Below are 15,774 nucleotides of genomic sequence, written 5' to 3'. Positions count from 1 at the left end.
AAAAAAACCCACACACACACACACGCACACAACAGACCCATACAAGAGAGAGTCAGAATGGAAAAAAAAAAGACTTAGTAGAAAACAGGGATTAGGAGTTGTCATGTAATACGGTAGAATTGTATCTCATAATGCGAGAAAAGAAACCACGCAGAAAAGAGCAACAGGCACATTAATTTCCCGACAGAATTTATTGATACATCTCGTCATTTGCTGACAGTTGATGTAGGAAATATGTAAGGTGCACAGAGTAGCAGAAGCTAGAATGGAGAAAGTTAAACTCCAACATGAAAGACAACTTTTCAAACAAGAGAAAAGTATTCCATAAGTTGAAAAAGGAAGTTTGGTGGGAGGGAAAAGTCAAAAAGGGTAGAAGCCCTCAAATGCAGACACTGAACACTTTCAGATCACTTTGTGCGAAGTTGGAATCTGGTGTTTCACAGAATTTTTGCTCTTCTCATGCAAATCACATCTGTCCATTATCACCTGCCAATATGTGAAGAAACACACAAATACATGTTCTGATGCAAAACAGCTACAAAAAAAAGATGGTGTCTTGTTTTAGTTGCAAAGAATTTCTTTTCCCTCAAAAAGACTTTTTTGAGAAGTCAGGCACAAGAGAGCTCCTACTTTCAAGAGTTTGGGAACTGGTATACCTGATTCTAAATAAGTTACATGGAATGATAGGAACATAGGGAGGATGACAGGCACTGAGGAATGAGGAGATATGACACAAGCAGTACGAGGGGGGGGGGGGGACTGGATGGCAGATTAGATACAAGGGGGGACTGGATGGCAGATTAGATACAAGGGGGGACTAGATGGCGGATTAGATACAAGGGGGGACTAGATGGCGGATTAGATACAAGGGGGGACTAGATGGCGGATTAGATACAAGGGGGGACTAGATGGCGGATTAGATGTGAGATCAATAGGACCGACGAGGAAAAAGATGACACCATGAAGGGACCTGGGCCCCGTTGCAAGAAAGTTGCAATCAATTGCAAATAATTGCTAATTTTGAAACAACCATTCTGATTGGCTCAGGGTCTGCCCTATTAAGAAGACATGCATGCAACAATGATTTTGATTGGCCAGTGACAATCAGTTGCAAGTTGCGTTTAAACGTAAAGTTTCTAGCAACGGGGCCCTGGTGTTTCATAAAACTGTTCGTAAAGTTACGAACGACTTACGAGTGACTGGTGATCAGTTCTTGTGCTGAATTATGGAAATTCTGATAAGTATAGCACATCAGGGGGCTGTTTCACAAAGCCGTTCTAAGAGTTAAGAAGGACTTAAGCACAAGAGCTGATCACCAGTCGCACTTAAGTCCTTCTTAACTTTAAGAACGGCTTTGTGAAACACCCCCCAGAACTGATCACCAGTCGCTCGTAAATTGTTCGTAACTTTACGAACAGCTTTATGAAACACCCCCCTGGATGAGGGAGGTTAGGATGGAATTAAGAGCTTACGATATGAAGGGGTCCATGGATACAGGATGCAGAAAAAAATGTTTGGAGAAACATGATAGGAGAATTGGAATTGAAGAGATGGAATATATAGAATATATAGGAGAGTGAGATAAATGAAAAAGAAAAGGAAGAAGGATTCATATGACATGTTGATGAGGAAAACTGAATGAAGACGTAAAAGGAAAAAGAAATGAGCCCAGTAATGTGGGATGAAAATAATACAGGGGGAGAGGGGATGGATGGACAGAAGAGGGTAGGAAGAAATAATAACTGAAGGACTAAAGGAAGGACAGTTGATGAACGAATATTGTAAAACAAAGAAACAACGAAAATGTGCAGAAGAAAGTTTAGGAGGATAGGAAATGAAGGGGGAAAGGGGGCAAATGAATAGGTGTTTAAAGAATGATTGGAAAGGGAAAGGGGTGAAGGGTTGAAACTGCCACACCCCTTCATCCAGAAACTAAAGAAAAAAAGCAGATATAAAGCATGAAAACAACAATAACAACAACAAAGATGGAAGAGAAGATGCACAGTTTGGAAGACTGGGATGTGATAGCCAATGAATGAATATTATCATGCAAAGAGAAAAAAGAGACTGAAAAGGCAAAATACATAGGCATGAGAAAAATGAAACCGATTTCGGAAAGGGGGGGGGGGGACACAGACAAATGCTTTTGAGAGACAAGGAAGAAAGGTCGAATGAGCATGGAAGAAGATTTCAGAGAAGATGTTGAGAAAGAGGGAGGATGGAGATTGGTAGGAGGATGAGAGACGAGGGAAAGGTGGGACGGAGTGGGGTTGGACTCATGAAGAAGATTGGTAGGAAGAAAGGGTGGGTAAAGAGAAGGCATGCCATACAGGAGAAGACTTGAAGATGGAAGGTTGGGTGGAATATGGCTTGTAGAACAATAACTGGGATGGGGGCATGGTGGTAGAAGAGATGTATGGAGTAGACGTTATGGAGTAAGAGGGGATGGAGGGAGGCAGGTTCACTGAAAGCATCACAGGAGGAAGAACTGGAGGAAGAAATGATGGAGGTAAAGTGGATGGATGTTGGAAGGACTACGAGGAGGAGGGAATGGACAAAGAAGGGTTGGAGATACAGCGGAAAGGCGGGGCAAGGTACTTACTCTTTGCCCTCCTCGCTCTGCTCCTCGCCCTCTTTGAAATTATTGGTCTGGTGACCCCTGTGAGAGAGAAGCATGCGAGACAAGACAAGGCGATGGCATGCTGTCAGTCACGGTCACAGAGAACAGCTAGCGGTTACCGTAGCAACGGAGGGAGATGATGACATCCGGGCAGCTTTAATTAAGCCACTCGGAGAGTACAAAATCAAGGCTCAACATCCTCATATCTTACTCTACCAAGTCTAGATGATGATGGTGATGTCATCTTGAGGAATGCACCATATATCTCTCTTATCAGGTTTTCCTCTGTATATGACATACTGTCATCTACATGAGATGTGAAAGTAGATAATCATGGTGCATCTCTTAAGAATCTTCAAGGTTTGGATGATGAACAGTGTCCTTCATCAGTTAAGAAGCATTTTTTTTTTCCAGCTGAGATGCTGAGGCCATGCATATGACACATGGCATAACCAAGGCACAGACTGCATTGATATGGTACATGTGGGTACTTTTTTCTTTTTTTTTAAAGCTAGCACATAAATCACAAACCAACTGCTCACATACAGCTGCCGTGCACATTTGGACAATGAGGCAGACATTTTCTTGGGATTTTTCTTTTCCAAGCAAGGCGGTAGGCTCAATGTACACAGAGACAAGGACATTTATTTCATGGCAGTATGCTTTTATCATTTTAAATTCAAAGTGTATGTGTATGCAACAGCACACACAAAGCAGAATGCCACTACAGCTTCAAACTAATCCAACATAGTTAGCAATATATCTTTGATGTTGTAATTTGGAAGACTTTTTGATACAAAGTTCTTTCATTACTCAAGAGGCAGAAAATGATAAGATACTTATATATATATATATATATATATATACTCCCAACAGTTTCCCAAAACAGCATTTGATGTAGAAAGGGAGAAAAAACAAAATAAAAAAGGAAACTTCAATTGTGCCACACTTGCACTGCACTTCACACGAGTGTAATCACGTCACAAAGCGGTTAAATGATAAACTCTGCATGTCTCTGCTAACTGATATCAGTTGGAGAATGCAAATTGTTAACTGCACCACAACTTCAGCGACTGCCACGCCCCCATTTCAAAGTGAGAAGCAATGCCATCATCCTACACGGAATTCACTTCACAAAATTCTCTTCTGAACTTCCGCCTTCATTATTAAAGGGATCGTATAGTTTTGGTTGAGACCTCATTTCAGGTTTCTAACATTTTTTTGGTGAGATAATGAGAAACCTCTTATGAAATATGAAAGAGCATGTAATTCCATGAGGAATTCAACATTGATTTGATGAAAATTGGTTCTGAAATGGCTGAGATATCCAAAACACAGCGATTCTAATAAAGTGTGGGATCCACCTTTTATTACGATCGCTTTGTTTTACTTTGTTTTTGGATATTTCAGTCATTCCAAACCCGATTTTCATCAAATAAACTTTGAATCCCTCTTAAAATGGTATCCTCTGTACTATTTCATAAGTGTTTTCTTGGTATCTCGCAAAAAGTTAAAAGCCCAATTCTCATCTCCACCAATACTGTACCATCCCTTTAATATCATCATCTCTTCAAGCTTCCATTAATTAATAATTTATTTTTTTTTAAAATAAATTTGCTTTCACAATGAAGCTATCTCCCCACATATTCTATTCGTATACATCATTGGTTAGGAATTGAACACAGTACTATAAAAGTAGTTACTCTAAAGCTGACAAAAAAATTAAGTATATAGAATTTGCTGTTTCCATATACACATATCAATTAGCAGCAACACAAGGACTTAGTTTTCTCCTTCTATGCAGGAAGAGTAACAAGAAAAGGTTTTAAAATATCATCATAAAGAATTTGGACATAAAAATGCTGGTGGTATGAAAATTTGTAAGATTAATTTTTCACTGCCTCTTGTCATCCGCTAGAGCTGCGACAAAACTTGAGAAAAATATCGTTAATGAATAATCTACATGTTGGTAAAAAAAAAATACAAATGCTGACCTGATGAATTTTCTACCAAGGAACTCTACAAAGATGGAACATAAATGGGCCAGGTGCAGAGAGGGTGTACATTAATATTATTTGCGAGTGTGACTCCAGCAGTTGTAAACTATTACGTCCGGGGGGAATTTGTTGCAGAAGTTGTCATCTTATTGCCCTCATTAATTTGGCAACTTTGTAATTCTACTGCACAGTCTTTATTGGAAAATGATTAGATGGAAATGTATTATATTCTTTGCATCTGTATAAAATCAAAAGAAATTTGACAAATATTTGGCATTGGAGAGAGAGAGAAGCATGAGTTTTAACTTTTTAAATGTGTTGCCAATTTGAAAATCAGTTATAAATGAAGCAATTACAAGGCTCTTGAAAATTCTACAATCGAAACAAAGACTTAGACATATACAACAACAAAGGACTCCAATGAGAGCAAATTTTTCACCCAAATTCTTAAAGAAACATTAACAATGAATGGTAAAATTGTAATCAAAAGCTACAGCACCAGACCACATAATATTATGTAAATGTGGTTTCTGCAGTTTCTTGATGAGTTACGTTGTGTAATATATATGTATCATGTACATTACTGACATTAATGAGCATCTAAACATGTTTAGTCCAGTGATATATGCTTGCAGCCATAGTCCACATACCCATCACCGTGTAAACTATCCCACTTCCCTCTACAGGGTGGCCCAGAAAGAATGGAACACCCGAGATCTTTAATTTCAGCAATATTGTTACAAATGTGTCATTATTTTACATACTACTGGAAAGGCTATTCTTTTTCCAAAAGAATGACACCAAGTTCTTTAATTTTTGTTAATGCGTTATGATTTAAAGGGTGTGTACAGTTCTGGTCGAGGTGAAGATTTAGCTTTTATCGTTTTGTGAGATATTCAGAAACCACTCTATGAGATGTCAAAGAGCATGCAGTTCTAAGGGGAATAAAAAGTTTATTCGATGAAAATCGGTTTTGAAATGGCTGAGATATCCAAAAACAAGGTGAAACAAAGAGATACTAATAAAGTTGGGGCATGTCGCCTTTTATTATGAGCACTTTTTTGGATATCTCAGTCATTTGAAAACCAATTTTCATCAAATAAACGTTGAATCTTTTTTAGAATTACATGCTCTTCCATATTTCATAAGAGGCTTTTCATTATCTCACTTAAAAATGTTCAAAACATGAATCCCTACCTCAACCAGTACTGTACAGTCCCTTTAAGGAACATTTTTGTCAACCCTTGCAATTTTCAAAAAGCGATCATTTTGCACTCTCAGATCATAGATACCAAAACCAGCGAGAATTCGGCATGCCATAGAACCAGTGAACAATGATATTCACAATGACATTCACACCATTCACAATGATAACGGACAATGACAATCACACCGTCCGCCCCACATTCCACACATTGTGCGCGCTACTGGTTCTATGGCAAGCCGAATTCTCGCTGGTTTTGGTATCTCTGAGAGTGTAAAATGATTACATTTTGAAAATTGCAAGGGTTGACAAAAATGGTCCTAAAATCATAACGCATCAACCAAAATTATAGAACTTGGTGTCATTCTATTGGAAAAAGAATGGCCTTTCCCATAGTATGCAAAATCATGACATATTTGCAACAATATTGCTGAAATTAGAGATCTCAGGTGTTCCGTTCTTTCTGGGCCATCCTGTATAGATGTATCTCTATATAACATGTGACTGTAGTGAGCTTTAGTAGTGCTACCATGCTACATATGAGCAGCTTCAGACTTTGAATACAAACTTGTTTGTGAATATGTTAAGAAACATGCATCATGCTAACCAAGAGATCAATTTTTGAATGAAAATCTGAAAGCAGATTTGAATCGCATTGTTCAAAAACATAACGCCCAAATCACATTAGATCTATTGTAGTCTGGAGGTGTGTTCAAATAATTGAGTTTCACTTGTTTCTGCATGCGCATTTGTAATCTGAACACTTTGATGCTATGAATACGATTGACAAGTTTGAACTTAGCTTGACCTTGTATTCTCTTCTGCCATATTCTGAGGTAAAGCAGTTGGAAAGGAGACTCATTTCAGTGTCTAAACACTTGGTAACTCTACACTTGGTTACAAGCGAGTTCTTGCACACATCTGAAACCCTTCACTATGAATATTCAGAATGATATATGGTTTACCATGATAATGCCACTTGATCTGTATGATGCGAACAGGGTAGGCAGACTGGTATAAAGTCAGCATGCTGTGTAGAGTATCAAAGTCTTTCTTATGCGCGACTGACATTTCTGTTCTCTAAAAATGTACATATTAGAAGCATGGATGGAATTTACAACGTCTATACAGTATGTAAGAAAGGGCCAGTGTATTTGATCTCCCCTAATATATGGATGGGCTAAAACTTGATATCTACTCATAGATGGTGATGATGATTTGGAATGACAGAAATGATCAGAAGAATGGCATACACCAGCGACCATGTATATGTTAAATTCTAGTGAAAGAGATGAATGTGTTTGCCGGACACCAGTATCCATGATCTACTCGGTATTGAAAAGGTAAGCAAGATTTTTCATCCTTTACGTGGACGCCTCCTCACAAAAAGTTGATGAGCAAAATCAAGTGGCAGCATGTGCGCACTTTCTAGGCACAAGATTATCACCTAAAAGTAATAGTTGTGACTATGTGCATCAATCAAGAAAAGAAAAAAAAAGTAAAAAATCCATATAGATGTCATGATAATTTACATTTATCGAAGTCTTCATGGAAAAATGCTATGTATGGACAAGGTTAATGCACTCATTTCATATTTCATGGGTGATAAAGCTCTGGGCATTTGTAACAGGACTGATAAGCTTTCAGCTTGTTAAACTTTGGAGGTAAAATGAAAAAAGTTTTCAGCTTGTTAAACTTTGGAGGTAAAATGAAAAAAAAAAATGAAAGAGAGGATAAATGGAAAAAACAGTCTTCAACAAGCATTCAAATCTTCTTTTAATTTTGTTCCCACTACAAATCATTTCTACGATTGCAAATTTCAGGAAAACATACCATTTTGATTAACTTTGGTCACTTTTCAGTGAATTTGAACTATCACAACATATACAGGGGCTCCTATTTTAAGTCAAATCCTGCATTCACATGCACAACGAACTTTACACATACTGGGACACACACCAAACAAAAACAAACAGTTTTGGTTCGGAAGGAGCTTCACCGTTTTTTTTTCTTTTTTTTTCTTTTTAAGAAAAATTATAGCAGGTTTCTATTCTACCATTACTTCCTGCATGCATAACACAGCGGTTTGTTTGTGGACGTCGGCACATTTGATTCACAAACACAAATAATGACAACAACAACAACAAAACAGCTACTGGACATGCAGCTGCATATTCCGATGGCTGGTTTCACATGTTGTTGTGATAATTCCCATGGAAGTTAATTAATTGCATATTACGTATGTTGTATCATGTCAACTCTTATCTTCCGTCGCGACGGAAGTGCATGACAAATTTATTCCGGCGAGGCAGGCCAATTCCTCAGTGGATAAAATGTGCTCGTTTATACAATTAAAAGCAAAATAACACTGTAGCGATGCACATTATTTATAACCTATCACAGGACATACGTAATGAGAAGGAGAAGCATAAATCTGTGCACTCGAATCGGACAGCGGGGGCTTGGAAGCAAACTGGTGGTTTCACAACTTGGTTCCATTATATGTGATGCTAAGCTTAGAGCCCTACAGAAAGTGAATGTCCCATCTTGTGCCAATGTGATGGCAATATGTTTACTATATCATATGATCATTGTCATGTGGGTGCATCCATGCCTTATGATAGATGTGCTTTATATACGTATATATCTCTGAGAAATGCAGCACCAAGCCACACAATTTTTTTTTCCTTTAAAATATAAAGCTTCATCCGTAATTATGGACTATATCAAGACTCTAAATGCAATGTCTACATTTTTCATGACCCTATACTAAGCAAGATTTACAATAATTTGACAGCATATTTGTCATATATCTTGTACATTCCATGAAACATAAGGCTTTGACATTCTGATGTTCGCCAAGTACGACATATTACAAGTGGATGGTATGGCACACGATGAGTCCCTTCACACTACATTTATATCCGTACAGTGGAATGAGCACTAGCTTACACTCGTCGATTGAAAGTACATGTAATGTGGTATGAAGATTAATATGTTTGTAAGATGGATGACAGGAATTAATCCGCACCACAGTCATGACTTTGAAACAAAGTGGGATTAGTGACGCAACATGGATCAGTCTAATCACGCATGACGGATCATGAAGAACCCAGTTAGGTGACGGCGCAAGCACACAAAATGATTTCTACCTGCATATTTTTATATATATTTTAAAATTTCTGATGGGATGTACAACAAGCAAAATGTGTCACGTCAATAATGACCACAGTGTTGCACAATGGTGTTGATCCACTACAACACATCAAAAGCACCACTGCCACTAGATTTTTAGCACAGTACAGTACAGTGCATCATGTTGGAACCTCTCTATGGTGTCTGCACACGTGCACACGCTAACGTGAGTGTGTGTGTGTGTATGTGTGTGTTGTGTAAAAAGCAGCCAGCTTATCTACCTACTCTATGTTAGGTGCATGCACACGAAAAGGGGGCGATGTTAGGTAGCAGATTCCCATTTGGTTTCTTTCTTATAAACAAGCAGTGTGATGCAACGGGGTGGAGGGAAGGAGGGGGGCAAAATGAAAATGAAAAAGATAAAACACAATACAGAAACATCGGGGGGTTGCCATACCGTTTCTGTAACTCCTCTTCAACAGAAGCCAGTAAACTCCTAAGAAAGAAAGATCGAAGGCAGTGGATTTTCATGGTAAGACTACGAAGGTGATGATGCGGGCAAGAAATCAAAATATACGAGAGAGAGATGACAATGAATTATAAGTTTTAATGCTAAACATAACAGCAAAATTGTGCATATTCATGAGTAGGTCAGCGAGTGTCCATGAAGATAATACACACACTATTCAGCCATTCACTCCTTAATCTGTCACACACAAACTCTGAGACAGGATGAAAATGCGATTAGCATAAAAAGTGATCTGTGGGAAGTTCGTTAAAGGGAAAATATGATACAGTACTGACGATCAATCCTTTCGTACAGAGAAACGGGGAAAATGGGAATCACTTGGTGGACATTCATTCCCGCCTGCTATCTTTCGGTGAGAAACAGTGACGATAAAATTTGCACATGCATTATAGCATTACACAGCTGACAATGTGTGTTCGCTTTGTGATGAATTAGGAGGACTGACTGAGCACTTGTTAATCCCGTTTCATTCATCGGGTATTTGCCCTCTATTCGTTCTGGGTCCAGTACAACTTTTCACCTATTTCCACATCCAGAAAGACACAAATGCAAAATAAATGACTCTGTTTGAACAATCCACGGATGATCGATGGCAGCTCCCAGTCAAATGACCTTGGATACATTTGTAACGACAGACACTCCATTTCCCTGAGAAAGATGAACTGAGCAGTTTGGGTAAAACAGAACAGTCTGAGCAAGTTCAGTCCTATGGTTACTTCAAAACATTGCTGTCTTAATAGGGCACACTATACATATTAATAGATACAAAGAACATTAAAGAGATAAATATGTTTGATCATGTTGGAATCATACATAACATATTAATTAGTCACACATAGCACAACACTTTTAATAATGTCAATGTTAATAACACTGTTGAGGAAATATTTTCATTTCACTCTTGTGAACTCACTCGTAAACCTGATCATCACATGAACTCTTTTGCTATGCTGGGAAATTTGGGATGCGAACTGGATAGCATTACCACACTTGCTTACCTAGAGTCAATACTGAAGATCGTCTGTTATGGCATTACTCGGGGAACCAAATAATTAATTACCATCATTCCTCAAGAAAGACTAATATTTTAGTATTCTAATATTATTTAATATTATAGTATTTTAAGAAGGAGCTGCACCACATTTTCCTATTGTTACTCTACAGTAGTACTACAGACTACCCAGGGAAATCTCTGCAACAGATTGGAATTATCAGTATGAATGAAGTAATGGCATGCTTTTGAATTATAAATAACCAAGTAAATTTAACCAACTGCAATCATGTAGTGTATATACGAGTAGGTGACGAAAATGCTTGAGCCTTGACACTCCTATATTTTCTGCAGAATCGCATTCAGAAGCATATAGTAAAGCTCTGGAAAGCCATCAAATTGGAACAAAGTGTTAAAGATTCTATTTTGACTCGCATTACTTTTCACACAAGCTCTGTATCAAAGCAGACGTAATACAGGATGCATGAAGGTGAAAAACAGAACACTGCAAATTTGATGTTCAAATGTAAATATGGCTTTATATACCCATCAAATCTTTCAGCTCCCCCTCCTCAAATATAAGAAAAATTTTGCATGCTTCATTGGCCTCCATGCCAGTACTTCTGTTGGCACTCAGCAGTCAGTGCAGACTTTATGATAGTTTTAGCAAATTGATTTCCCTTGCTGAAAAAAAAAAAAGGACTTTGTGCAATAAGGCATAAGGACAGATGTGAGACAGGGTTTTTTTTCTGAAAATACAGATATATTACCAGAACATCTCAATGTCTTTAAGTTTTACCTTCTTTTCTTCAGAAAGCACTGAGGCAAACATGATTTCACAGGAATTATGACCTTCTTCCTCTAATATCTCTGAATCCCCTGAGGATCTACTCTCTGTAGGTCAAAGGTCATTTCTGCCCATGTTCATAATCCTAGGCCCAATGTAATTGAATTGCTTTGCCGTAAGCAAATGTCAATTTCTATTTCTTCGAGAAACACATCGAGCATCATGAAATCTATTTAAGCCGACATTAATTTTCTACACTGGCTGGACATGAAATTCATTTTTCATTCTCATGCAATCTAGAGAAGTGCATATTCTATTTCATTTTGATTATATGCTAGGACATTTTTTTACCATTATCATTTAGTTTCTGCAAGATTCAATACAAAGAATGCAATTTTGTCAAGTCAGAGCACATGCTATATTTCTCAAAGACTTTATAATTTAGTAAAAATGTACCGCAACATATAATGCTGAAATTGCACTTCATGCTTTAGGAAAACATACATTATAGTGTAATCTGACAAGTCTAAAGTTCATTGTCACATGATCAAATTGACTTTCCTAGTCCCACATACCAATATCTGCATTAGTATATAGAGCTCACATGGCCTGCAGGCAAGCTGGTATACATGATACATTACATCAGCCACGTCAAGACACTAAAGGGTTCATAAAGATTTGCAAATACAATTTTGAACAAAACTGAGGTTTGTTTGTTTGTTTGTTTGTTTTTTTGTTTCTTTACCATAATGAAGATGATATCTATTCATACTATGGCTTCACACTGCCAAGAACTAATGACTACAACTGAAACTCTTGACAAGTGTTTTACCGATGAGGTCCACTCCTCATAATAGTCTTCCTCCTCCATCTCATTCACCAATTAAAAAAAAAACAACAAAAACCAAAAAGCCAAGAAACACCCCACTCAATGTCTGAAGTCCTTTTCAACCAATAAAGTAGACAGCCAACCATTTGACACTTTGTCTCTCTCGCAGAGGCCAGCTGGGAATATAAAATGCATAAAGTAATGGATGGGGGGGGGGGGGGGGGCTGGAAACTTTATGTGTATGTGTCCCTACCATACTCCTCTACTCCGAGAGGTAAGAATTCTGCCTGCACAAAAGATGTCCACAATATAAATGATGCACAGAGAACGTCCCACCGGCACCTTCTCTACCTCTGTGTACCCTCTGAGGAAGTGACGATGAATACTGCAACACTCGCTGATCTATCACCACCACGTATATTCCCCACACTTTGGGGAATTTCAATTAGAGACTGGAATACCAGTGTGCATCCCAATGCTCTGTGCATCCCAATGCTCAGCATGTCCTCAACCTAGAGAGAACTGTCGCATGGAACTAATATAAACAAATCAAAGCAGAAGTGTATCAAGGATTGGCCACAGACAACTCCCATGTGCAATAGAAATAAATGTATTCATGTACACTGCCAAAAAATGGATGATATTTATCCTTTGCTGTATATATCTAGTACTCATCTATTCATCATCATCTCTCTTGATATTTTACATGATTTCTACTATGAAAAATGATGGGGGATGATCGTAACCTCAATTAAGAACTTAAGCCCTGATGGCAAGATTTTGAATTGTCATTGTCTGCCTAAAGAACTCTCCTTTATACTTGGTATTACAAGAAAGAATTAAAAGTGAAGGCAACATCATGTTAGTCCCAGTTGGTATTCCATTCACAGTGAGATACACTTCCCACTCTAACAACTAGGTCAATGGCTTCCCCTCGACTGGTGGGTTATAACAAGCAAATCATCACCAAATGCTGGTTTTTAACACATGCTCCTGGATTATACGTAAAGGGATATTATGTCAATGTGCACTTAACATTCTTAGTAGACTGTGCAAGGCTGTGAAAAAATAAGTACGTAGGAATCTTTTTTCTTTTTTTTTTTTTTGGCTATCTCTGCACTGCTGGTAAGCTTCAAATATATGTACCTTTCGGGGTAACAAGAGTCTAATATTTTCAGTCATTAGATTCAGCGTATTTGGTATATTTCATGACTGATTTTTTTTCTTTCTTTTCAAAATAAAAGACAAAAGAAATTGTAATTCCTGTTTTTTTTTTTCTTCCTGTGATACCTGTACACTATGATGTTAAGTACCAAGAACAGGTAACTTGAATAATGTTATGTATTCTCCTTTGATTTCAATATTCCATGTTGAATAAGTACTCCCAACTTTTCACGACTACACTTGACTTCGTTCTCACTGATAAAGCTATAGGGCTGCAAAGTATGCAATAAGTAAAAAGAACTTAACTTATCCTTTACTTGCCTTCACTGTCAAGCAAATTTTCGTATGAAAGCAGTGACATGCGTGATTGCGCAGGATGGATTATCTCAAATAAATAAAGAAAAAAATATATACTGTCTCTTTTTGGTCATTGTTCTCTAATTCTTTTCAACAACAAGGACCAACCATTAATTCTATAGTTATCAGCTACTGGTACGGTAAATAATAATAAATTCAAAGAAACAAATTTCAATTTTATGCAACATTTGTTTCTTTGGAACAACAAGGGCTAAACATTTTGATATTTTATATCAATCAACTATGGTGAATTATGATAAATTCTAATAAATTAATTTCATATTTGTGCAACATCCATTTGGAAATTGATAATCATTGTTTGAACACAGAGTGGGGGAAACATCCTGAACACTTAATACCCTAAGAGATAACCAGTGGTAGCACATCTCCAAAGACACACAACAAGTTCTCCAGAGTGGAGGCGGGCATTGGGGACCTTTAACGACAAATTGAATTGTAAACGGCCATCACAGTGATTAATGGCCGTCGCTGTTCCCTCCAACTTTTATCTGCCTCGGCACTGTCATACGCTTGACCATCGGTCCCGATGAGCAGTCCCGTAAATCTCTCCGCGATCAACGCAAGCACGCCACCTCTTTAAAAGCAATGATGCCCCCTCTCAGAAGAAAGGGGGTAAAAGGGAAGCCACATCACCAGGGAGGAAGAATATGCAGTAAATATCACGTTTTTATTGCCCAACGTTACAGAAATGTAGATATTTAGTAACATCTCAGCATGTAAATCAATGCACTACTGCTTCCAAAGTCTATACTAAACCAAAGTTACGAGGCTTGTTTTGATCTCTCTTTTGCCTTGTGGAATTGCTGACTCAATATTCATTCTGACAGCAATGTGAATAGGAGATGATTGCTAGAAAAAAAGGAGGCAAACTGTTATTACAGCAGCAAAACTGAAACAGAAATTTGTAAATCAGTTATCATCAGTATTACCTTAAACAAAAAAAACCAAAAAAAAAATAATGGTGAATACTGTAAAGGCAGAATGAATGAGTTATAATTCCCTGAATATCTTGATAGACAAACCTAAAATAAGAAAAACTTAGTCAAGCTTTGTCTTTGTGTCAACATACTACAAAAGAGCATAAACAGTAGCAGGTGTAGATGAGAAAATGAACCAGAACATTTGACTTCAGTGATCTCTCACATCAAAAGGAAAGTGCTAGTCCCACATACTCATATTTATGTTATAGTATCAAGACTCCTTATTTTCATATAAACAGTTATGACACTGCATCTTTAGCAGAAGTATTAGTTAAAAAACCTCACAATATCTAGGTTTTGGCATGCTTGTCTCTTGAGCACAGAGTTTGCTATGAAGTTTCTCTTTAAATTGCATAACTATGCCTACTAAAGTGCTCGCAATGCAGTTCAACGTGATAATTATGACATCTGTGCTACTCTGAACTCAAAAGAAGACACCACAGCTAATCTTGCAGACTTGTGTGCTAGGTGTACAGTGTCGGATGTGCCAATTGTTGCACTAACGGGAAGCAGAACATGAACTACGTGAAAAGGCAGACTGGTCCGCTGCTGTAGCATTATGCAAATGATCCAGGAAACGCAGACAAGGGATGGCACTTAACTAAATCAGCTTACTTGGTATGCCCTTTATTTCAGCTTTGGCTGAGAGTAGATCTAATCTGAATCTCACATCGAGAATATCCTACTTCAATACCCAACAGGTTTGATCACTTCTGATCTACGCATCATCCAGTTGCTTCTTTTCCTCAACTGAAATGAATCTCTACTCATAGTGCAACAAAATGAATTGGACGATAATAAAGTGAAATATAAAATTGTGTCACATTTGTAGGACTGAGCCTGGCACACAGGGGAAGATGAAAATGAGGTGGTATTGCAAAGGGTTGAAAATGTGAGGTCAATGCATTTACACAGATTAAATATCATTAGTAGTTAACCTGTACATAAAGCAAGTCACTGTTAGCCATGACGCACCGGTGAACTGATCACAGCGACGAAACACAAAGCATGTAATCGGTGCTTGATGAAATACATACACGTACATGTCATCCCCAGACTGACAATATGCCTTGTTTAAAAATTTAGTGAAAGTTCATTATCTCTTTGTACACTTCTATGTCTTCAATTCAACCTCATAAGACTTCTGCTAACTCTGCATA

General features: G+C 37.8%; 1 protein-coding gene across 1 annotated transcript in view; it reads right to left on the bottom strand.

Moving 5' to 3' along the window:
* LOC139728998 (mitogen-activated protein kinase kinase kinase kinase 3-like) overlaps positions 1-15,774 on the bottom strand; it is a 164,588-nt gene that overhangs the window by 21,950 nt on the left and 126,864 nt on the right. The window contains exons 12-13 of the mRNA XM_071639925.1: positions 9,414-9,452; positions 2,603-2,659 (exon numbers count right to left, since the gene is read on the bottom strand). Of these exons, the coding sequence (XP_071496026.1) occupies positions 2,603-2,659; positions 9,414-9,452 (96 nt within the window). The remainder of the gene's footprint in view (positions 1-2,602; positions 2,660-9,413; positions 9,453-15,774) is intronic.

The sequence above is a fragment of the Diadema antillarum genome, unplaced genomic scaffold, assembly GCF_040938485.1.
Source record: "Diadema antillarum isolate AM-2024a unplaced genomic scaffold, OU_Dant_1.0 seq00000209_RagTag, whole genome shotgun sequence".
Lineage (NCBI taxonomy): Eukaryota > Metazoa > Echinodermata > Echinoidea > Diadematoida > Diadematidae > Diadema > Diadema antillarum.
This window is presented reverse-complemented; position numbering and strand designations above follow the sequence as displayed.